Consider the following 23613-nt stretch of genomic DNA (forward strand, 5'->3'; position numbering starts at 1 on the left):
GATATATGTACATACATGTATTCAGGACTATACGCTTAAATTGAGTGTGTGGTGCCAGGAATCAAATCCAGGTGTCATACATGCAAAGCAAGTGTTCTACTTTGAAGTCACATCCCCACCCCTTATAATTGTTTCTAAGGAAATACATCCCCAATGTTTGGAGGTTCTTGGGCACTCTGGTGGTGGTGACGTGAGGTCACTGTATACCAAGACCATACATGTCAACACCATTGTAATAACCATTGTTATTAAAAGAAAAAAATACATGTCATGCACTCTAATCCTTTTTATTTGATTTTAGTTTTTAAAAAGTTTTATGGACCACACGAACAGGAGGTAATTCTGTTTGAAAAAACATTTCAAGTCTGAAAGTACTTAAGCACTGTTCTCTGAAGCAAATAGTAGTGAGAGAGAAAACCAGTGATGTTTTTCAGCAAGATAAAATTAAGCCACAGCAAAAACATTAGAAAATAAGATGCGGAGAATGCAAGAATGATACAGGAATGAACATTTCAGGATATTTGAAATGTTCCAGGAAAACATTTCAAAACATTCAGAAACAGAATATTCTCTAGGCGCCAGAGTGACAGTATAGCAAGGAGGGCATTTGCCTTGCATGCAGCTGAACTGTTTTTGATTTCTGGCATCTCATATGGTCCCCCCAAGCCCTACCAGGAGTAATTCCTGAGCATTACTAGGTGTGGCCCCAAAACAGAAAACAAATACAAGAAAAAAGAAAACCAATACTCTTGGGCCAGAGAGATAATACAGCAGGCTCTGTCTCTAGTATAGCACTGCAGCTGATTCAGTTAGATACGTGGCACCACCTACTGGGTCTTCCAAGCCCACCAGAAGAGATTACTAACCACAGAGCCAGGGGTAAACCCTGTGTACCACTGGGTGTACCAAAAAAAAAAAAAAACAGTAAAATGAAATAAAACAGAACAGTCTTAACTTACTGACTGGATTTATAGAAAAAAATAAGATGAAAGTAGAAGCAACAGGGGCCGGAGAGATAGTACAACGGGTAAGGCATTTGCCTTGCACATAGTTCACACCGGGTTCAATCTCCGCCATCCCATATGGTCACCCAAGGACTTCCAGGATTAATCCCTGAGTGTAGAGTCAGGAGTAACCCCTGAGCATGGCTTGGTGTGACCCAGAAAATAAAAAACAAAACAAAAACAGAAACAACAATCTGGTTTTCAGCTCGAGTGGCTGAAGAGATGCAGTGTTTTTAAAAGGGCAAATCAGAGAGATGCAACTACGTGTTCGTAAGATTATCAATTGCAGCTTGCAGAGAAATGGTGCAAATCAGAAGAAAAGTTATGACAGTAGGCAGACAACCTCACTACAGCACAGAAATCAAGATCACAGCCAAATGAAAGGGAGAGTTCAGAAAAGCCCTACCAAAAACAGAAAAGGAAACGTCGAGCTTGCCCAGAACAGAGATGAATGGGTCCAAGAACAAGAAAGCGAAGAAAAACAATAATAAGAGTAGAATGCCTTTATAGTTAGAGAAGAAAAACAACTCAAGAGGAACAGGCAATGCACTGGAAGTGGCGGGAAACGAGGACAGGCAGCACTGGATTCGGCAACTAACCGTGGTACAAGCGGCCAAATGCAAAAGGGTTAAGCTAGGAGTGTAGGGTAAGAAGCCCAAGAAATTCAAGTATGTTGATGCCCCTTCCGGATCTGGGCGCGTCCCAGAGCCGGGGGCTGAATGTGGGGTCCCAGGGCATTTCGGCTGCGCCCGGCCCCGCGTGCAGAGGGGCGAGGGGCTGGGAGCGCCCTCCTGGCGTCGGGCTCGCGGGTCGGCCCCCGGCCCGGTCAGCGGCCCGCACCCACGGGCGGCTTGTCCTCGCTGGCCGCGGCGGCGCCCCTGAGCTGGATGTGCGAGGCGAAGGCGCTGAGCATCTCCTGCGCCGTGAGGTGGGCGCCGCGCAGGATCAGGCGGTGCCCGTCTCCTGCGGACGAAACGGCGCGGTCAGACGAGCAGGGGAACGCGGCCTCCCGCCCCCCAGCACTCCCCGGGCGCGCGCACCGAACAGCACGTCCACGCAGGGCTCCGAGCCGTCGTGCCGCACGTCCGCGATGACCGAGCAGTTGAGGTTGGTGGCGCGCACCTTCTCGCTGCTCACCGCCTGGAGGAAGGTCCTGCGGCGGGCAGACGGCGTGAGCGCCCCGCGCCGCCCCCGCGCCAGGAGAGCACGCCCCCGCCCGCCCCCCGCTACCTCGTCGCCTCCACGTTCTTCTCGAAGGGGCAGAACTGAACCCGGACCTCCTTGACGGCCCGGAGTCCGAGTCGCGCCAAGGCCGCCGCCATGATGACCCGCGCCCCGGAAGGACTCGCGCGCGGGCGGAAGCGTCTCCTCGCCGACCGGCTGCGTGTGCGCCTGCGCGGGCTTCTGCGGTCCCGGGATCCAGAGGGAAGCCCGGCCAGTAGGGAGGACGATGCTCGTGGCCCCGGGTGTGAAGGGGCCCAAAGTAAGCGCTCAGGGAATCCTTATCATTCACAGTCCTCTTGCGCCACGGTGAAGGAGAGAAATAAAAAGGGCAGAGGCCCTTTGCACCTGACTCTGGGGAATGAGACCCCTTCTGTGCCAGATGTGGGTCAACAACTTCTTAAGAGGCTCCCTGCACAGGGAACTGAAGATTTAACCTCATCAGCCTTCAGTCACCAAAACTTAAACCTGAAGCAGGTCCTACAGCACAATATTCTTAAGTGACGTGAAACAGTGCCGGAGGGAGTGCAGGTGAGGGACCATGGGAACGATCTGTATGCAGAAATGCCTATCTCACCTCTGTGGTTCCCTGGGGAATGTATGCTACCTGGCTCTTGGGACTTACGGGGAAGCGGCATCTAGGCGCTCTGCATTCTATTGCTTTTGTTCTCCTCCAAAGGCTCCAACCCTGCCGTGCCCCTTACAGAATCTCGTCCTCCCAGCCTCTAGCCCCGAGATTTCTTCACGGACGAGGAACTAGGCATGAGTGTCCCAGGGATGCTGACCAGGCTGGAGGTTTCCCTTTACTCTGGATTCCACACTCTGGAGTGATCTTGGATGCTTAGTTTTAAATCTGAGCTCTGTGTAGCTTGTGATGCTCAGATATGCTTTCTTCCCAGGTCCTAAACGGAGACCTTTAAAATACCCTCTTCCAAATGCCTGCGCTTTCTCAGCCAGAGATGGGAGCTCGTATGCTGGCATTCCTGATCTGGCTCCTTACGTTTCAGGACTGAGCCCCAGGCAGAAAAGAAAAGGCAAATGCCATCGTGGGCGCTGGTTCTGTCTCAGGGCCAGCCAAGCCTCCTGGTTCCCCACTAGGTAAACCTCGGGGCTCTGTCCCCCACACCGCAGTGTGCCTAGCAGCTGAGCTGTCTGGGTCGAGGTCACTCCAGGCCGTGGAGGGGGCTCCAAGTTCTCCAAGCTGTTGAGGTTGCTGCTGGGCAGTTCCATGGTCTGGACTTCATTGCACGCACCTGGTGAGGCAATGGAGGTGAAAGGCGTTGGGGAGAGGCTGAAGCCCTGTGGGTGACCAGGATGGAGGATGCTTAAAGTAGCGAGCCAGGCTCAGAGAGAGGCACAGGAGTTGGGGAAGGAAATAACTCACAGCAGCAGGACGGCCTCCTGCGCACACGAGCCTTGGGCAGTGGCTGCTGCAGCAGGCACAGCAGGGCCCCATCCAGCCGCTGGAAGATGCCCAGCATGAGCAACGTCTGGCGAAGTTCAGGAGACACGCCCCAGCGCTCCTCCTCCAGCAACTCCCGAACCACTCCGAAGTCCCGTCTGAGCTGCAGTGCCCCCTGCAGGCTGAAGGCCAAAGTACAGTGTGGCCGCCCGACCTCCTGCCGGCCCACCTCCTCCCTTCCGGTCACCCCCCTGCCACTGCTTCCACTCTTCCCCACCTGAACCGGATCTCATGGGTGAGGATATGATCGAGCCAGGCACCCAAGATGGCAGTCAGCGCCTGGCCCAGGGCGGAGGCCTGGGCTTGCGTTGGCAATTCCTGCAGTCCTTGCAATACAGGCTCCAGGACAGTGCGCACCACCAGCCCCGCGTACTCGCTAGGGATGCTGGGCAGTTCTGGAGTGAGGAGAGAAGGGCAGGTTCTGAAGCCACCGAGCTTCACTGAGCCCCTTCAGAGTGTTTGCAGGAAGAATGTGGGATATCACAGGCAGAGAGGGCACAGAAGTTGACAACATGGATGGATACAGAGAAGAGTCATGCTTTGGAGGGGGCAGGACTGCTATTAGCTGAGGGGTGGGGAGGGGACCCTGGAAGGAGGGAATTACCTGGCAGGAGCCGATGCCTCCAGTACCGACCCCGAGGCATGTACATTTCAAAGCCTTGTGCAGCTTGCCTCTGACACTCTTGAAAAAACAGACTGAGATACTCTTCAGGCAGGAGCTGTGGAGATAGCATAAAAGGCATGTTGGGGTTATGTCAAGATATAATGCTTTGCTTTTCTTTTGGGGCTACTCCTGGCTTTGCGTTCAGAAATCAATCCTGGCAGGCTCAGGGGACCACATGGGTTGCCAGGAATCAAATCTGGGTTGACTGAATGCAAGGCAAGTGTCTTCCCTGCTGAACTACCTCTCCAGCCCCAGTATATTATGTTTTTCATGTCCATCCATTTATAAGCAAATTTCATGACTTCATTTATCATGCTGAGTGAAATGAGGAGAGAGATGGACATAGAACGATTGCACTCACTTGTGGGATATAAAAAATATATTATGAGGACAGTAGAAACAAAGGCCAGGAGGACTGGCCCACAGTTGGAAGTTTGCTACAAGCTGGGGTTGAGGGGGAAGAGGGAAATTAGGATAGAAAAGGGACCAGTATGATGATGATAGTAGGGAATGATCACTCAGGATAAGAACTGTGTGCTGAAAGGTAACACGATGACCTCTCAGTACCTGTATTGCAAACCATAATGCCCACAATGAAAGGGAGAAAAAGCAAGAGAGAAAGAAGAGGCAGACCGGAAACTATCTCACCGTGATATGATTAAAAAAGAAAAAAAGATACAAATTTTAACTTTTCTAAATCTATGGTGTTTAAACTTTGTATCCACAAAACCCCCAGATAGTATTAAATGCACCTTTTCTGAGGAGAAATATCATAGCTTTCATTGGCTTTGCCCAAAGAAAAGATTACAGGCAACTGCCCTGAGATTATTCTGTTTTCCCCAGCTTGGTTTAGAGGACAGACATCTCCCAAGATAATTTTAATCTAAAGGAACATCAGTGGACAAAGGGAGACACACCCTCACTATCACTGGGGTCAAAAGTGTGTGTGTATGTGTGAGAGAGAGAAAGAGGGGAGGGGCATGCACGATTGGCAGGCAAGGCAGAAGCAGGGAAACCCACTGTTCTCTGCTCTTACTGTGACAGGAGGGCCCCAGACATATGTAGGCAGGAGTCATGACTAAGATTTCCTGAGATTCAGAAACGTTTAGTTTTGAGGTTACACGAGGTGGTGCTCAGGATTTACTCCTGGCTCTGCACTCAGGGATCAAGCCTAGTAGATTGGGGATGGGCAGGGGGCATATGGGGTACCAGAGATCAAACCCAGGTTAGTCTCATGAGAGGCAAATGCCCTACCCACTATACTATCTTTCTGGCCCCACTTTTTTAAACTTTTTAAAATAGGGGCCACACCTAGCAGTGCTGAGTAATGCAGTGCCAGGCAGCAAATTCAAAGTCTTGCACACGTTAGGCACTACTCAAGCCATGTTCCCAGCCCACGAGCTTTACTTAAAGGGGAAATCCAGCTAATCCATGATGAAGACATGATGAGATTCATCTATTACCACTCTCTGATCCCCAGTGAAATCTAGGCAATGATGACTGGTGAGTGCTGCTACAGATCTGAGATGGGGGAGTGAAGGGGCAAATATATAGAAAAAAAGGATAATTAGTCAAAAGTTGATACTTAGCCAAAACCTCAGTGATAGGAAGAGTGGAGTGGCATCCACTCTGCTCCTCTATTTTTGTGCATGTTTTTGTGTTTTAAATATTGCATAAAAAAATATCTGGTATATGTTTGAAATTCCCCATAAGGAAAAACTAAAGAAAACAATGAGCAGAGCAAGAAAAGAGTGATTTAGCCCTGACTCCAAGGATGTTCCAAGTCATTCAATGTCCCCCCACCAACTCCACAGCTGGGCACAGAGCCGCATCTTAAAATGCCACTGCAGGGGGCTGGAACAATAATACAGCCAGTAGGGCACTTGCCTTACATGTGGCAAACCTGGATTCCATCTCTGGCATCCGGTATGGTTCCTTGAGTTCCTTGAGTTCCAGGAGTGACCCCTGCATGCAGAGCCAGGAGTAAGCTCTGAGCATAGCCTGGTGTGGCCCCCAAATCAAAATTAAATAAATAATTACAATGCCACTGTCAGGGCTGAAGATACCACACAGCGTTTAGTGCGCATGCCCTGTAGTGCCAGGTCCTGGTTTGAGCCCTGACCAAACGGGCTTCCTGTAGCATGGGGGTGGCCCAAGGATGCCCAGCACTGCGGGCCTAAACACCAAACTCAGTGGTGCCTGCACTGAACCACTGTCCCAGTTGGCCGAGAATTTCTGAGCACCGTTTGGGAGGCCCCTCACCCGCAAATGAGAAGCCACTGTCAGTTTGGCTGCGTCCCTCACCTGGATGTGTGTGGCCAGTCTCTGGACCTGCGCAGCCAGCTGCCCCAGCTGCCACCCCAGCTCCGGTGCCCAGCTCTCCTCGGAGACCAGGCGGTGCAGGCCTTCTGCCTCCTGCAAAAGAGGCTGTGGCAGAGAGACCGAGTGAGGCCCCAGCCCAGCTCAGAAGCCCCCTGCCCACTCGCTGGCTACTCACTGGCAAGTCCTTCTGGGTCAGAAGTAGGAAGGAAGTGGGGGCCCAGGCTGCCAGATGCTGCTGAGCTCGGCCCCCAAACCAAAGCAATGTGGCCTGCAGGGTGCACAGCCCCAGGGCGAGGGGTGCAGGAGCTGCGTGGGGGGGAGGACGGAGCAGCTCAGGGGTCGTGCGGTGGCATAGAGCACCCCCGCCCAGCTGCACTCCTCCGGCCCGCAGCTCACCTGGAGGCGCACTGAGGTGCAGCCCTGTCGTGTCTTCTCGGAGGGCATCCAAGAGAGGGGGGAAGAGCTGCTGCCAGAGCCCAGAGGTGTGGGACGACGAGGGAAGCGCTCTGTCATCTCGGGAGCAGCCGAGCGCACGGCAGAAGCCTGCGGGGAGCCAGCTCCGTGAGAAGGGGCGCCCTTCCTCCCCCGCTGCGGCCAACGCCCGCGCCCCTGCCATCTCACCTTGGTCCCAGTTCCAGATCAGAGACTGTCGCCACAGGCTGCGGCCCAGAGAGACCAGCTCCTTCTCGCACTCGGCGGGCAGGGGTGCTAGTGGGAGACAGGGCTCAAGCCTGAAAACAACGGCGTCTCCATTCCACAACCATTGCCCGCTCCCGCCCCCGCCCCCAGGCCCGAGCAAGCGGGACTTGGTCTGAAGGCGCGGATGCTGGAGGTGAGGGCTCGGGTGGGCTGCACCGAAGGGGGCCGCTTTGGAGGGCAGGTTTTCGGGGGAGCGAGACGGAAGACAGCACGGCCTCTGCAAAGCCCCCAACGCCCCCCGCCACTCACCCTGCCCCGGCTCCGGATCCAGCTGCTGTGTCGCTGCCCTGGGGTCCCTCCAGGGTCCCAGGTTTATGGACAGGCTCTGAGCACAGGCGGCCCACAGCAGGGCCCAGTACTGGCTCCAGAGGGCGCCCGCACCGCCCAGCCCCGGGCCGCGAGGGGCCGAGCCCGCCACGCCCCCCAGCAGGCCCAGCACCCCCGGCAGCAGCTCCCGCTCCTCCTGGCACGCTTTCCGGAGCTGGTCCCGCAGACCCGACGTCCAGAGCGCCCGGTCCAGCCGGATGGCCAGCTGGCAGCCCCGCTCGGCCGTCAGGAGGCGCAGTACGCGGGCTGGGGGGAAGGGGCGCGCGGCCCCGGGGACGCGGCCCGCGGCTCGGCCCTGCAGCTGCTGGAAGGCGGGCAGGGCGCCCAGCGCGTCGGCGAGTCGGGACGACAGGCGGGGCCCGGCGGGCTCCCGGCCCAGCGCGCGGAGCTGGGTCTCCAGGGCGGCCTCCAGGTGCCGCGCCGCGAGTCCGACGGGTCGCGCCAGCAGCAGCGGCGCCGGGCCGGGCCCCCGGGGGGGCAGGGCCAGCGGGTCGCGGGCGGGCGCGGACGGCGGCGCGCCGGGGCTCGGGCTCTGCAGGACGAGGCGCACGGCAGCCTGGAGCTGGCGGGCGCAGTCCCGGGCGTACAGGAGTTGCTCCCGCTCGCGCTGCAGCCGCAGCAACACGGCTCGGAGCCGCCGCAGCGCCGGGGGCATCGGGGTGCCCGCGCTCGGCTCCCGCGCGCCGGCACCGGCCACCGCCGCCGCCGCCCACCTGGCCGGCCCGGGCTCAGCGCGCGGGACGCTCCCCGCCACCGGCAGCCTCCGCCCGCTCCAGGCCTCCGCGCCCGCCGGCCCCCTCCTCCCGGGCTCCTCCCCGGCGCCCCGCAGCGTGGGGGCGAGCGGAGGCAGCCCCCCTGCGCGGGATGCCTGGGCCATCGGGCCGGGGACAGACCCGACCACTCCGACTCGCGGGCTCAGCCCAACGCCCGCCGCGGCCCGGACTCCGCCTCATCCCCAGAGCCGTCGGCTCAGACGAGGGAACCGCCGGGATTTAATGGGCCCTCTCGCGCTCCGTCGTCGGAGTCTCTGCCCTTAACAAAGATGGCCGTCTTGGCCACGCCCCCCCGGGGGCCGGTGTCCCAATCAAACGCTCGCTCCAGTGTCACTGTGGACTGGAGGGGGCGCTGAGTCCCGGGACTCCGGCGGGACCACGCCAGATGAGGGGTGTACCTAGAGAGAGGGATCCCAGAAGGGTCGCATCCGGCTCTGTTTTTGGCTGTGCTCTCTGTCCCAAGCCTCCGTGTCTTTCCCAGTAGAACGCGGCTGTCGCCGCTGTCCCCGGACTCTGCAAGGTCCAGCACCTGCTGCCTCCTCCGGGTTTACATCAGCCAGGCCTCCTGTCAGTGTTCGGGAGCGAGAGCCGCCCCCGCCCTGGCCCTGTCCTCTGGGGGCAAGCCCAGCGTGAGTGGTCTTGAAGCCAGCAGGATCACGCTGGTGAGGATTGAGGATGCGCACATCTGCCGGCGGGAAGATCCTGAACAACAGAGCAGGAACAGTGTGAGGACAGACATAAGCCCAGGAAAAATAAAGAGAAGGTCATTGAGGGGAGTGGAGGATGTGAGGCCAGAGGGGTTTGCAAAGCCTTGCCTGGGTCAGGGGTTGGATGTCCTCCAGGGACATCCCAAGCAGGGAACAGGCTTTTGAGCAAGGGCCAGTTTCAGGTTTGAGAGAACACTGCAGGCACTATTGGCTTATCTCAAAAAAAAAGATCAAACTCAAGTCCAGAAGTTAATTCACTATCTTTCAAACTGTTTGCTTTTCCTCTTGCTTTTTTTTTTTTTCCTTTTTGGGTCACACCCAGCGATGCTCAGGGGTTACTCCTGGCTTTGCACTCAGGAATTACACCTGGCGGTGCTTGGGGGACCATATGGGATTTCGTGGATTGAACCCGGGTCATCCACATGCAAGGCGAACGCCCTACCTACCTGCCGTGCTATCGCTCAGGCCCCTCCTCTTGTCTTATTTTGGTTAATAAACCCACTTCCATGCAGATGCTTAAGCCCAGAGTGTGCAGAATGAATGTGTATAAACCTCCCTTTGCTGCCCACATTGAATCAGTCACTGAAATCTACATCTGAAATGTCTCTTGACTCCAACCCAGCCTTTCAGTTCCCACCCCCAGTATCACTGAGCGATAGGACAGTGGGGAGGGCGTTTGCCTTGCACGCGGCCAACCTGGGTTTGATCCCAGGCATCCTTTATGGTCCCCTGAGCTTACCAGGAGTGACTCCTGAGTGCAGAGCCAGGAGTAAGCCCTGAGCAACCTGGGTGTGGCCCACAAATAAAAAAGAGAACTGGGCCTCCTTTGTAGTGCCGGCCATAATGACTACGGGGAAGAGTCCACCAGTGGGATTGTATTTGAATGCTTCACTCCCCAGAGCAGCCCTCTCGCATCACTGATAGGACAAAGTCCAAACTAGCCAGGTCACTTGAGCTTCTCCAGTGGGGTCCCCCAGTACCTCTTCACCCATTTCTCTCTGTTAGTTTACCACATACTTACTGAGCACCAGCTCTGTGCCAGCCACTGTTTTTGGCACTGGGGAAATAGTAGTAGGTAAAACAGAGATAGTTCATTTTTAGTCAATCAATAGGATGCATCTAGTAGGGACAACAGGTAAACAAAAGAGCATGTCAGCAGTTGTTAGAAAATATGAAGTCAGGGCTGGAGCAGTAGCACAGCGGGTAGGGCGTTTGCCTTGCATGCGGCCAACCTGGGTTCGATTCCCAGCATCCCATATGGTCTCCCAAGCACCACCAGGAGTAATTCCTGAGTGCAGAGTCAGGAGTAACTCCTGTGCAGTGCTGGGTGTTACTAAAAAGCAAAAAAAAAAAACCAGAAAAGATGAAGTCATGAAATTTGCATAAGTGGATCAACACGAAGAGTAATATGCTAAGTGAAATGAGTCAAGGGAGGGGGACAGACATAGAATGACTGCACTCATTTGTGAAATATAAGCAACATAATGGGAGACTAAAACCTGAGGATAATAGAGATAAGGGCCAGGAGGATCACTCCATGGCTTGGAAGCCAGCCTCACATGCTAGGGGAAAAGGCATCTGAAATAGAGAAGGGATCACCAAGTAAATGATGCTTGGAGGGGGGCTGGAGTGATAGCATAGCAGGTAGGGCGTTTGCCTTGCACGCGGCCGACCCGGGTTCAAATCCCAGCATCCCATATGGTCCCCTGAGCACCGCCAGGAGTAATTCCTGAGTGCAGAGCCAGGAGTAACCCCTGTGCATCGCCAGGTGTGACCCAAAAACAAAAACAAAACAAAACAAAACAAATGATGCTTGGAGGGCTCGCTCAGGATGGGAGATGCAAAGTAGACTATGGACCGAACATGACGGCCACTTAGCAAACCATAGGACCCAAAAGAAGAGAGAGAGTAAAAGGGAATGTGCCTGCCACAGAGGCAGGGGAGGATGGGAGGGTAGCAGGAGGGATCCTGGGACCATTGGTGGTGGAGAATGGGCACTGGTGGAGGGATGGGCACTCGATCATTGACTGAAGTGTAATCATGAAAGTTTGTAAATCTGTAACTATCTCACAGTGATTCATTAAAAAAGAAATTGAGCAAAAAAATAACATGTCAAATATAAGTAGAATAAAAACAGCAAGAAGGAAAATGAGAACATGTGGAATTGAGGTGTTCTCTTTCTTAAAGGAGTGGTTAGGGCTGGAGCAATAGAACAGTGGGTAGGGTGCTTGCATTACATGCGGCCAGTCCACCCTTCAGCTTCCCATATGGTCCCCAGAGCACTACCAGTAGTGATCTCCTGAGTGCAGAGCCAAGAGCAACCCCTGGCTTGTCCCCAAAACAAACCAAAAAACAAAACCTCCAAAAAGGAGTGGTTAAAGAAAGACTCCCTGAGACCATTTTTGAGAAGAGCTATGGGGTCCAGAGAGACAGCCCAAACCACACAGCGTGACCAGATTTTATCTCTGGCACCACACAGACCCCCAGGCTTCATGAGAATGACCCCTGAGCACAGAGACGATAGTAGCCCCTGAACCCACCGTGTATTGCTCCCAAACCAATAAATTAATTAGTTAAAAGAAAAAAGAGAGATGGGGCTAGAGGAGTCAGTCGTCCACTGGAAAAGGAGCTTTCCAGGCAGAAAGCACAGTTTTTAAAAATCCCTGAGTTGGCAGCACACTGATATGTGTGGTAGCAACTTTGGAGTAAACTATGTAGCTGGAGGAGGGCAGGGAGAGGGTGAGTAGTTCAGGAAGGGGTTGGGGGGGCGGATATGGGTGCAAATTCAGTAAATTAGGAGAACAGCTCTGGGGCCAGAAAAATAGGGCAGGGTGCTTGCTTGCTTTGCACACAAGTAACCACTGTAATCTCCATAAAGTTCTGGAGTCCACCGAGAGTGGCCCTGAGCACAGAGGCAGGAATCAGCCCTGAGAACAGCCAGGTGTGGCCCAAACCAATGGACAGACAGACAGACAGACAGACAGACAGAGACAGAGGAGCAAGGAGCATATGCTACTCTGGGGAAAAGCAAAAGGTCATGAAAGCATTTTTGTTTAAGATAGCTGGTCTAGGGGCCAGAGCAATGGCACAGCGGGTAGGGCCTTGCATGCAGCCGACCCAGGGTCGGTCCCCGGCATCCCATATGGTCCCCCGAGCACCTCCAGGAGTAATTCCTAAGCCAGGAGTAACCTCTGAGCATTGCCAGGTGTGACGCAAAAAAGAAAAAAAAAAAGAGCTGGTCTAGGGTAAGGAAAAAGATCAAGGTCGAGGATGTAGGAAACACATTCTGTAGTTGAATGGCACATCCTGAGGTAGCTGCCTAAAAATGGAATACAGAGCTCCCGGCATCACCACTGGGGGAGCGTGTGGTGCCAGGGCTGTAACCCTGGGCCTCCCGCCTGAGAAGCGCGTGCACTCACCCTGTGGGCTTTCTCCTTGGCCCACGGCATGTGCTCCTTATGATTAACATCACTGAAAGATGTTGAGATAAACCCTCCAGCAAACTGAATTTCTGAAAAAGACCCAGTGCCTTGCCATGTAAATGAAGACACTTTTGAGACAGGATTCCCTTGAAGGAGTCAGATCTAAACTTGATTAGAAAGTCAGCTATCTCGGGTTGGGGCCACAGTTCAGCGGGGAGGGCGCTTTGCCTTGGATGCGGCCGACCCCGGTTCGATCCCCAGCATCCCATATGGTCCTCTGTGCACTGCCAGGAGTAATTCCTGAGCGTAGGGCCAGGAGTAACCCCTGAGCATTGTTCGGTATGTTCCAAAACACAAACAAAAAAGAAAGAAAGAGAAAGTCAGCTACCTCACTAATCCGCATTTTAGTACTTTGAATTTTCCTGAGGTTTCTGAGTTTTTCTGGCTGTGGGTGATCTTGCAGGGGATCTGCTGTGCTTAGGCCCACATGCACCTCATGACCTCGCACTCTAGTTTGTGCTGCTTGCTTGAGAATTAATCCTTTTTTTTTTTTTTTTTTTTTGCTTTTTGGGCCACACCCAGCAGTGCGCAGGGGTGACTCCTGGCTCTGCACTCAGGAATTACTCCTGGCGGTGCTCAGGGGACCATATGGGATGCTGGGAATCGAACCCGGGTTGGCCACGTGCAAGGCAAACGCCCTACCCGCTGTGCTATTGCTCCAGCCCCGATAATTAATTCTTACTAGAACCACCAAATGTCAGGTCAAGGCTGGCAGAGTCTTGTGCAATTCTGTGAATGTGACCGCTGAGATGTGGCGAGACTGAAGGATTTGTCCAAAGTCACTGGAGCAGACATCGGCAGAGGCAGGGCTGGGGTGCCTGCAGCTTCACTCTAGCATGACTCCTGTTTTAGTTCCCTGCAGGCTGGCTAATCCCCAGAGCAAGGGAAAGCCCAGGATAAAAATTGTCCGTTGTATAACTCTGTGGGTGCCGCCTGATGGGGAGCAGGCAGGGATCTCTCCTCAAATTCCTCCCTGCGCCTTTGATGGAGATGAAAGGCGCAGGGAGGAATTTGAGGAGAGATGGAATTTGAACTGGACCTTGAAGGTGAGACCAGATGTGGAGAGAATAGCTCAGAGCAAGGCAGGAAGTGAAGGGAGCTGGGGAGAGGCCCCAAGCTGGTGTTTTTATTTTATTTGGGGGGGGGGTGGAGTGGGGGGTGGCTCAGCAGAAGGAGGACTGCAAGGAAACGTGGGAAAGGTCAGCTTGGGAGCTTGGGGAAGGCTGCTGACCAGGCTGCTGGGCTCGCCCCACCAGTGCCCTCCAGTGGGGAGTAACTGCTGAGAGCCTGGGGAGAAAGAGATGGGTATTAGGGGAGCTATTCAGATTCGAGGGTGGGCGCAGGCTGGATGGGAGAGGCTCCAACTCAGGCCTTCAAACACGACGGACTGGCCGAGAAGCAATCCAATGAAGGAGAAGAGGCTGATGGAGTAGGCTGGGCGGGAGGCCACCCTCGGCCCCCGGGAAGGCGGGGAGGCGGTGAAGGGACTCGCAAGCGCCAGACTGGAAGGGCTGAGTGGGGAGAGGGGCACTATGAGGTCCTTCAGCTGAGTGGTTGGTTGCCAGGATGTTGGGGCCAACCCACACAAGCCTCCCGCTTTCTCAGAGTTTTCCCAGCACTGGCTCCTCTCCTCTCCCCCTCCCGGTGGGTATCCTCCACTGGCTGCGGGGACCAGGTCCCAGGCTGGCACCCCAGGGCCGGGAGCAGCTGGGGCACCACAGGGGGGTGCGCAGGGCCTGGAGAGAAAAGAGATCTCATCACCTCTGTTCTGATCTGTCACTTTTCCTTCCCCCTCTCTCCATCCTGACAGATGCCACCTGGTCCATTGCTGGGATGAGGAGGACACACTGGCGGGCCTGTAAGCTGAGAGACTGGCTACCTACTGGGGTCTCGGAAAGGCCTTGCCACCGAACCCCCTTCCTTCCTCCAGGCCTTTTCCCAGCGGCTCACACAGTAATGGTCATGCGCTGCAGCCCCAGTTGAGGGGCTGGAGTGATAGCACAGCGGGTAGGGCATTTGCCTTGCACGCGGCCGACCCGGGTTTGATTCCCAGCATCCCATATGGTCCCCCGTGCACCGTCAGGAGTCATTCCTGAGTGCAGAGCCAGGAGTAACCCCTGTGCACTGCCGTGTGTGCCCCAAAAAGAAAAAAAAAGGCTCCAGATGAGGAGAGAGGTGGGACTGGCACCCCCTTGGCCCCAGCTTCCTGAGTCTGGCCCTGGCCAGTCCTTCTGCACTGCTTGCCTCCCTCCCATTTCCTCTTGCCCCTTTCGCCTTCCAGGGAGCCAAACCACCTGGCTGAGCTGCTGGTGGGGGAGGAGCAGCGGCTGATGCCAAAAGCTCAGAAGAAGCAGCTCAGGCACAGGCAGCTGGCGTCTGGCTGGGGTGAGCAGGTCGGAGCAGAGGGGGACAGAGGGTGGTGTGATGAGGGCAGAGTCCGCGGCTGCCGGGCCTGCGATCTACTGCCCCCTGCTGGCGAGATTTTGCTTTCTCACTCTGAAGCGAGGACGAAGCCTTTCCAAGCAGAATTGACAGAAAAACTCTGAGCTGGGTCCATGGGTCCATGGTATCATGACGTGTCACATGTTATGTCAAGGATGGACGGGAAGACTCACCTCTAGACCTTATTGCGAGTGTGCATTCCTCTCCGAGACTTTCTTCGCTTTTCCCTTGTTATTTATTTTGGCAGCGTTGAATGGATCAGGAGCAACAGAATTCCGGGAGGGAGCAGTGAGCCTGGCCTGTGTGTATAAGGGGTGGGCTGGGTACTGCAGGCAGCTCCAAGTGACCCCAGTCCAAGTGACCCTTGTCTTCCTTTCCTCCTGATGGGAATGGGGAGCCCCATCAGGGACAACCATCATTCGGGACAACCCGAATCAAAGATGATGAGGGAAGGAAGAGGTAAGGATGCATTTCCTTATCATCTTTTCTTTTTCTTTCCTACTTTTTTTTTTTTGGGGGGGGGTCACAGTTCTCAGGGCTTATCTCTGGTTCTGAGCGCAGGGATCACTCCAGGCAGGTTCAGGAACCACATGTGGTGTGGTGCCAGGTTAGCTGTATGCAAGGCAAGCGCCCAACCTGCCATACCATCACTATGCCCTCCCCCCATCTTTTCTTTGCAGGCAGGACAGGGTCTTTTGGCAGTGCCCGAGGGCCAGGCCCCGCTGTTGGAGATGGGATAGCATGATCCTGTCCTCAACCCTGTCCCGACTTGATCTCTGGCCTCTTGACGCTTACAGGACTCACCGGGTCTCTCCAGTACTTTGTGTCCCTGCACAAAGTTGCAAATTAGCCCCCAAGAAATTAGAGCCAGGAGTCGTGATTCAGGAGCTGGCATCCCCCAGAGAAGACAGACCAGGAGGAAAGAAACTCTCCAAGACAGCCCTGGGCAGAGTCCTATGGCAGCTGTGAGGGGGCAGAGACCCTCAATTGGAACTGAAGGAGTCCCTGGTGACTCTGAAAGTCATATGATCTCAGGGCCAAGGGTCATGGCCAGCGGGAGGTCCAGGGTGGAGAGGCCTAGGGCCAGGTGCCATCCTGCCGCCCTCACCGTGGTTAGTCTCCCTGCCAGAGGGAAGGGCAGTACCAGCTTGCAGAGGCCTCCGAAGAACAGCATGAATTGAACAGCGCTAAACAAAGGAAAAGGCTTTGGCGAGGCTGTGCCTTGAGGCCCTCTCAACTTTGCTGCCATCCTTCAGCAACCCAGGACTGCGGGTAGCGGCCCCTATGGGAGCCAGGAGAGTCTAATCCCAACTGGTAAGTGGCGGCTCAGTGCTGGGCCAGGGAAGGGCGGGCAGGCCACGCTGTCAAGGTCACCTTGTGTTTGCCCAATTGTTTAGAAATTGCTCCTTCTGCCGTGAGTGTCTGCTCAGCTGCCGTGGTCCCTGGCTGATGCCCAGCGGGTGCTGTCCTGGTGGCCTGGCTCACCCCAGGCCTTGTTGGCCTGGGCAAGGCTTTGTTGGTAGGGGACAGGCCTGAGGCTGCACATGGAGAAATCTGGGTGGGAGGGGGTGAGATTGGATCTGCACTGCATCACCTAGGTAAGCTCCCAGAGCCACAAGGTCCTGTGTTAGTAGTATGAAGAGGGAGCTGGGGGTACTCAGGAACCCTGGGGGCCCTTCCGGCAAGTCTCAGACAATGGGGCTAACAGTCGAGTGGCTGAACCATGGTCAGTCACATGTAGGGTGAGTGTCATAACCCCTGACCCATCTCTCTGGCCCTTCGGGACTAAACTACTTTGAGGAGGCAACTGCTCAGTTCCAGGAGGCTGACGGGGAGGCCCAGCCTGACGTGTGCCGTGCAGCTCTCGGTGGGGTGCTTTCAAGCGGGGCTCTGTGGACTGTTTGCAAACCACAGTTCAGTTAGTTTGGTTCGGTTTGGGGGCGCACCTGGCAGTGCTCAGGGCTGACTCCTGGCTCTGCGCTCAGGGATCACTCCCGGCAAAGGATTCTTGCTACTCCCTCCATACCTGGAGATGGGCCGGGCCGGACACCCCCTTAGCTCGGGCTGTCCCAAAGTCCCATGCAGGCCCCACAGATACTGTCCCAGAGGGTGACGTCTGCCTCCTTGGTCACTTTGGGCAAGTCTCTCCTCTTCTGTCTCAGTAGCCTCAGCTGTCATTTTTTTTCTTTGTTTTTGGAAAATACCTAGTGGTGCTCAGGGGATCATATGGGATGCCGAGGAATGAAGTCAGGTCATCTGTGTGTGAGGCAAATGCTAAACTATTACCCCAGTCCCTCAGCTATCATATGGGGCTGTCCCTGCCTCCCTGGCTGTTGTGAGGACTGAAAATGTGAGTAAAAACGCTTCCCAAATGCCAGGTACAGAATGCACATCAGGTACAAAGGTTCTAGAGGGTCGTGGTTCCACGGTGAGATGAGAAGATTATGAGTGAAGAGTATAAGAATATAATAAGAGGCGCTGGAGCGATAGCATGCAGGTAGGGCGTTTGCCTTGCATGTGGCCAACCCGGATTCAATTCCCAGCATCCCATATGGTCCCCTGAGCACCGCTAGGAGTAATTCCTGAATGCATGAGCCAGGAGTAACCCCTGTGCATCGCCGGGTGTGGCCCACCCCCCCAAAATAAATAAAAGAACCTAAGAAGAAGGGCCAGGGAGCTAGAACAGGAGGTAGGGTGCTTGTTTGCATGTGATTGACTGCGGTTCAAATCCCCATTGGTGTCAGGGATCACTCCTGGGCACAGAGCCAAGAGTAGCCTCCAAACAATAAACACGTTATACATAACATTATAAAAAGGAGATCAGAGTATGCTGCTTCTATCACAAAGCAGAGTGACCGAATGTGTGTTTCTCAGATGTGTGTTTCTCAGAAGCGCCAGCAGCACCTGGAATCAGTGACAAATTTCCAAACCTTCTCCAAGACCAGAGGCTGCTGAACTTCTTTGACCTACCACCCCCTTTTCAGAAAAAGAAGTCCCTCAGAGTGCCCCTGGGAGTCCACCTTGTGTCAGGGAACGAACATCCCCCTCCATTGCGCAGTGCGCTGACCTGACCAGCCCCCACCTCCCTAACTGGAACGATGCTCTCTCAATGTCTTTGTTCATCCTGGTCCGTGAGAGGGGTGCTTATGGGGAGAGGGTTCCGTGGCCCCGTCTCATGATGCCCAGGGGAATACATACAGTGCTGGGGATCAAATCAGTGTTGGCACATTCCAGGCAAATGCCTTTATCCCTGTACCATCTCTCCCGTCCTTAGTTTTAGGGGGCTGCACCTAGCTGTGCTGGGGGCTACTTCCAGGCCTGCTCGTTAGCCTCAGGGAACTGTATGCAGTGCTGGCTTCTTACCAGGGTCAGAGGCACACGAATCATGTGACTTAACCCCTGTGTTATCTCTGGCTCTACTGTGCTTATTTAAAGCAGAGGTTCCAGGGGCTGGAGTGATAGCACAGCAGGTAGGGCGTTTGCCTTGCACTCGGCCGACCCGGGTTCGATTCCCAGCATCCCATATGGTCCCCTGAGCACCGCCAGGAGTGATTCCTGAGTGCATGAGCCAGGAGTAACCCCTGTGCATCGCCAGGTGTGACCCAAAAAGCAAAAAATAAATAAATATAAATAAATAAAAATTAAAAATTAAAAAAAAAAGCAGAGGTTCCAAGGCTGGAGGATAGTAACAGCGGGTTGGGTACTTGCATTGCCTGTGGCTGACCCAGGTTGATCCCCAGAATCCCATATGGTTCACCAAGCACCACAGGAGTAACCCCTAAGTACTGGCAAGAGTGGTCCAAAAACAAACAAAAAACAGCAGAGATTCCCAAACTTTTTGTTTGGATTTGGGTTTTTAGGGGGGTTAGGGTTTGAACCATACCTGGCAGTGCTCAGGCCTAACTCTGCGCTTGGGGATCACTCTTGATGGTGCTCAGGGGACCACATGCAGTGCCAGAAATTGAATGTGAGTCAGCTGCATCCAAGGCAAGCACTTTATCTGCCGTCCTGTCTCTCCAGCCCCATGATTTCCAAATTTATTTGGCCTTCCATCCTGTTTTTAGGAAAAAGAAAATTACTCAATGTCTACTGGGAAATCAACTCTTGAAGGAAACACGCAAAAGGTGTCCTTTCCACATTTCCCCTGCGGCTACTCCAGCCCCCCACCACTCCGGGGCCCACCCCCCAACTCTGGGGTGGTATCACCCTCTTTGGGAAAGACTGATTTAAAGAACAATAATGTTTCACTGACCTCCACAGTGGCTTTCCCAGCATCTTCTGATTCTGCATAGGGGGATCGTGTCTGCTTTAAGGACTGCCCTGGGGACGCCCATGACTGGTCACTCACCCCTGCCACGCAGTCCCTATGCTTTCAGGATGGGCTGGCTACCCCCAGTCCCTCCAGCAAGGAACTGTCCCCTCACCAGTGCCCCCCTTCCCCAGCTCATCTTGGACCTGAATCTTCCAAGAGCCACACCCCTCTCGGGAATTCAGCCACATGCTGATGGACTGGCGGTTCTGACCCAGCAGCCTGAGTGACTGAGGTCCGTGTTGTCGGGACTAGAGAGCAGGGTGACCCCTCTCCCTGGCTTCCTGTGCCTGAAGGGTATCTCAGTGTGTGAGGCATTCAGAGCCAAACTTGGAAAGTCCTGGGCCCCCTCCAGCTCAAAGGGCTGGAGTGAATGTTTTCGCACGGAAGAAGCCCAGTTTGTTCCCTACACTGCAGGGCACTGAGCACTTCAGTGTGCAGGTAAAAAACAAAACAAACAAACCCAAATCCCCCAAAACAAAAGAATAACTAAATAATAAAAGCAGATTAACCAGAGTGGCGGCCTTTATTTTTATTTTTTGGGCAGTGGGATGGTTTGGGCCACACCCGACGGCGCTCAGGGCTTTTCTGGCAGTTTTCAGGATCCCTAACGATGCTCATGGGGCCATATACAGTGCTGGGGATCCAAGCTGGGCAGCGCGTGGGAGGTCAATGCCTCACCCTGTACTATCTCTCACCCCCAGGGCAGCCCTCAGAAGGGTTGAAAGGAGTCCTGAGCAGGAGTGGGGAGACTGTTCAGAGTGGCTGCATACTGGGGGCCCCTCAGAAGTGCACATGACCAGGTTCCTTTATTCCTTTCTCTACACTAGAAGTCACTGTCCACTTGTGTCCACAAATGCCAGTTTCTTCCAGGTGTCCCAGGACACCCCTGGCTCCTTCACTCTTTGGTTCTGGGGGAATCATGCTGATCCCTCGCTGGTGCCTGAAGCCAACCACCCTCTCTCCTCCCCCTCTCCCCGCAAAGCCTAGCCTGAGTTCCTGCCATCATCACAGATACTTTTCTTCCTGTGGGCCCTGCCAAGCACAGGAACCGGCTCTAACCATGGCTCTCATGCCTCCCAGAGGACAAGGCTTAGGCTGGGAATGTGGCTCAGTGCTATGAGCGTGCCCATGTGTGAGGCCCAGCCTCCCACGACAAAATTAATGCATTCAGTTCATTACAGTTCAGGGCCTAAAGCCCTACCTTTTGACCCCTTCTCTCTCCTGAGTTCCTTTTCTTCTTTTTTCTTTTTAACGTAGGAGAACTGCTATTTATTCAGCCATTGATTAAGCTGATGGAGTTGGGCATGAATTCCACATTACTTTTTTTTAAAATTGAATCACCATGAGATACAGTTACAAAGCTTTCATGTTCGAGATTCAGCCATACAGTGATCAGATACCCATCCCTCCACCAGTGCACACTTTCCACCAGCAGTGTTCCTAGTATACCACCCCCTCCATCCCAGTCCTCACCCTGCCTCCATGGCAGACAATTTCCCCAATACTGAGCTCCTTTTCTTCTTTCAGTTTGGCACAGGGGAAGAGCAGTGAGCAAGAGCACGGCTCCTGAGTGAGGCAAGCCAGCAGGTTCACACTGGCCCACCACCTAGAGCTTCACCACCTAGAGCTTCACCACCTAGAGCTTCGCAGCCTGAGTGTCCCGCGCTTCCCTCCTGAGGTTCCGAGGCTCCTTATCCTTTGAATGAAGGCAAAGGCTCACTGTCTCTGGGGGTGCTTGTGAAGACCAGTGCAGGAAGGCACTGAGCACTGTTCCACAGAGTAGCTGTTGGATGCAAACACCAGCTCCCTTCGGCCTTCTAGTCTTGCCCCCTCCTCCCCGCCATATCCTCCCTTACATGTCCCCCCACAACTGGGTGATGTGAGCTCCCCTGGAATCTGGGGTGGAACTGTCCAGCGCCTCTCTGAGAGTGAGTGTCCTCCAGGCAGAAGGATGGCATGGACAGCGGAGAGCCACAAGCACAGGGAGAGACGTGCCTCAGAGTCCAGGTGAGTGTGGCAACCGGGAGAATCCTGGAGGTTGTACACTCCCGGCCCTGTCTGGCTCTGCTAGGGGAGGGGCTACCTGGGAGGCTGCCGTCCTGCCCGGTCACCCTTAGGGTGTGGCCAATGCCCCCTCAAGGGTGCAGCAGAGGTCTCCAAAGCAAGGGTCCGCTGCTCTCCTGGCTTCCTCATTCTGCCTATGTCCCAGCCTGGAATATCCCCTCCCCTCCCCGCAGTAGGGAGCCCGGTTAGCCCTAGTAAGGAACGCTCTAAAGGGCCGGAGGGAGAATGGCATGCGTGTGGCACTTGGCTTGCACACAGACCCCAGCACTGGATCTTGTCCTCCGATTCCAGCCTGGAGTGACCTCTGAGCTCTGCCCGGTGCGGTCCCAACCCTCCCCACTCTCCATGCCCTAAGGAGGTGGGGGAAGAGGACAAAATCAGGCAACTGGAAAGTTGAGGCACGGCTTCCAGGGGGCTTCTAGGAGCTCCACACCCTAGCCCCTGGCTTCTGATTCCGTTGCACACCTGCCTTGGCAGTGGCTCGCATGGTTAAAGGAAGCGGGTGAGGGCGGGTGCACGGAGTAAGGGCCAGTCCACCGCAAGGGTCAGCTGTGACCGACTGGGCTGTTACCTGTGTTGTGCGGCCAAGTCTGCATGTTTATTCTCAGCAATGGGACAGGGTGGGCGTCGGGATTGGGGGCCCAGAAGGGGCCGAGTCCTCTCTCTCTTTCCACCCCCGCACCCGGCCAGGGCGCCGCCCTTCACCCGTCCCCGGGGATCTCGTCCTCAGGCAGGTGACGGCCAGAGTCGGGTGCGTCGGGCCGGGGCCCGCGGTGGCCCTGGAAGCCCGAGCACAGGGCGCGCAGCGAGGCCACGTCGGCGCGCATCTCCTCCACGTCGCGCTTGAGCTTGGCGCGCCGGTTCTGGAACCAAGTGACCACCTGCGCGTTAGCCAAGCCCAGCCTCGCCGCCAGCCCGTCCCGCTCCGACGGCGCCAGGTACTTCTGGAAGACGAAGCGCCGCTCCAGTTCCAGCACCTGCTGCGCGGTGAATGCCGTGCGAGACTTGCGCCGTCGGCGTCCGGCCCGGGCAGGGCCCCGCGAGTCCGGGGCAGCTCCTGCTGGGGCGTAGGCGGCGGGTTAGGGTCCAGCAGACACTCCCTGGGGAGCAAGAGCCTGGGGCGGGGATGGGGGTCAGCCAGTGCGGGTGACCGGCTCCGGTGTGGGGGGGGGGGGGGACGAGGAAATAAGAGATAACGCAGTGGATAAGGTGCTTGCCTTGCACGGGGCTGACCCGGGATAGATCCCCGGAGCCACAGACGATCCCCTGAGCCCGCCAGGAGCGATCCCTGAGCCGGCCCTGAGCACCGCCGGGTGTGGCCCGGAGCACACACTCCCACACAATAATAACTGCGGGGAACTTGCTGAGGGCTTCTTGCAGCCGGAGTGGGGGACGGGTGAGGTGGGCCTGAGAACCCAGGACGCGACCTGGGAGGCCCTGGTTAAGCAAACTCGTGAAGCCCCAAACGGAGAGTCGGGAGGCCAGTCCCGCAGCGCGAGTGTCCTAACGTAGCAGGCGGTGTCCTCGGCTCGGTTTTGGTAACATGGGCACCCAATTCTCATGCCTAAAGAGACGGACGGTACGAGGGGCAAGAAGGGGCAGGGTCCGGAGTCCCAGGGCCCGCGTCCAGCGCGCTCTCAGGAAGCGGGTGGGCTGGGGCAGAGCTGGGTTACCCGGAGGGCTCCGGGCTTCGCCTCCGGCGCCTTTCTGCACGCCCGTCCCAGCTTGCTCGCCCCTGGCGCGGGTCTTTTTGTCTCCCCGCAGCCTCTCACTGTCGCGATTGCCCCGCCAGACGCAAGGGCCCGGGGAACGGCCGGTCCGCCCCTGGGAACTATAAATGGGGGGCCCGGCTGGAGGGGCAGGAAGCCGCGGGGAGCGGGTCAGGTGACGGGGACGCAGCTTTGGCACCCGGTGGTCAGTTCCCCGCCCGCCACCTACCCGGCGCCGGGCCTTCGGAGAGCGGCGGGGCGCGCCCGTCGAGTCCGCGGAACGTTTTACTGGTCAGCTCCTCCAGCGCGCACAGCGGCGACGCGGGCCCGGGGCTCGGCTCTGGCAGCGGGACCCTGCGCGGGCCTAGGATGTCCGCGATGCTGAAGGGCGTTCGGGGCGTCCGCGGCTCGGGCGCGGAGCTCAT

General features: G+C 55.8%; 3 protein-coding genes across 5 annotated transcripts; all 3 read right to left on the reverse strand.

Annotated features, from left to right (window-relative positions):
- Positions 1-271: 271 nt before the first annotated feature.
- MRPL53 (mitochondrial ribosomal protein L53) lies at positions 272-2492 on the reverse strand. Its single transcript, XM_004612055.2, has 3 exons — positions 2235-2492; positions 2045-2157; positions 272-1967 (listed from the first exon to the last, which is right to left on the reverse strand). Exons 1-3 carry the CDS (start codon positions 2324-2326, stop codon positions 1831-1833), a joined length of 342 nt encoding a protein of 113 aa, XP_004612112.1. The 5' UTR covers positions 2327-2492; the 3' UTR covers positions 272-1830.
- A 196-nt stretch (positions 2493-2688) lies between these two features.
- Positions 2689-9552, reverse strand: CCDC142 (coiled-coil domain containing 142). 3 transcript variants are annotated; one of them, XM_004622803.2, is made up of 9 exons: positions 7622-9537; positions 7295-7381; positions 7070-7216; positions 6849-6979; positions 6656-6778; positions 4292-4406; positions 3905-4082; positions 3610-3809; positions 2689-3478 (listed from the first exon to the last, which is right to left on the reverse strand). In XM_004622803.2, the coding sequence occupies exons 1-9, from the start codon at positions 8574-8576 to the stop codon at positions 3222-3224; spliced, it is 2193 nt and encodes a 730-aa protein (XP_004622860.2). In that variant the 5' UTR covers positions 8577-9537; the 3' UTR covers positions 2689-3221. The 3 variants fall into 3 exon arrangements, with proteins under 3 accessions (XP_004622860.2, XP_054976539.1, XP_054976540.1); XM_055120564.1 differs by having other exon boundaries at positions 7295-9544; XM_055120565.1 differs by having other exon boundaries at positions 3255-3478; positions 3610-3802; positions 7295-9552.
- Positions 9553-22180: 12628 nt separating this feature from the next.
- On the reverse strand, positions 22181-23613 carry LBX2 (ladybird homeobox 2). Its single transcript, XM_004612056.2, has 2 exons — positions 23430-23613; positions 22181-22539 (listed from the first exon to the last, which is right to left on the reverse strand). Exons 1-2 carry the CDS (start codon positions 23611-23613, stop codon positions 22181-22183), a joined length of 543 nt encoding a protein of 180 aa, XP_004612113.2.

The sequence above is a fragment of the Sorex araneus genome, chromosome X (assembly GCF_027595985.1).
Source record: "Sorex araneus isolate mSorAra2 chromosome X, mSorAra2.pri, whole genome shotgun sequence".
Lineage (NCBI taxonomy): Eukaryota > Metazoa > Chordata > Mammalia > Eulipotyphla > Soricidae > Sorex > Sorex araneus.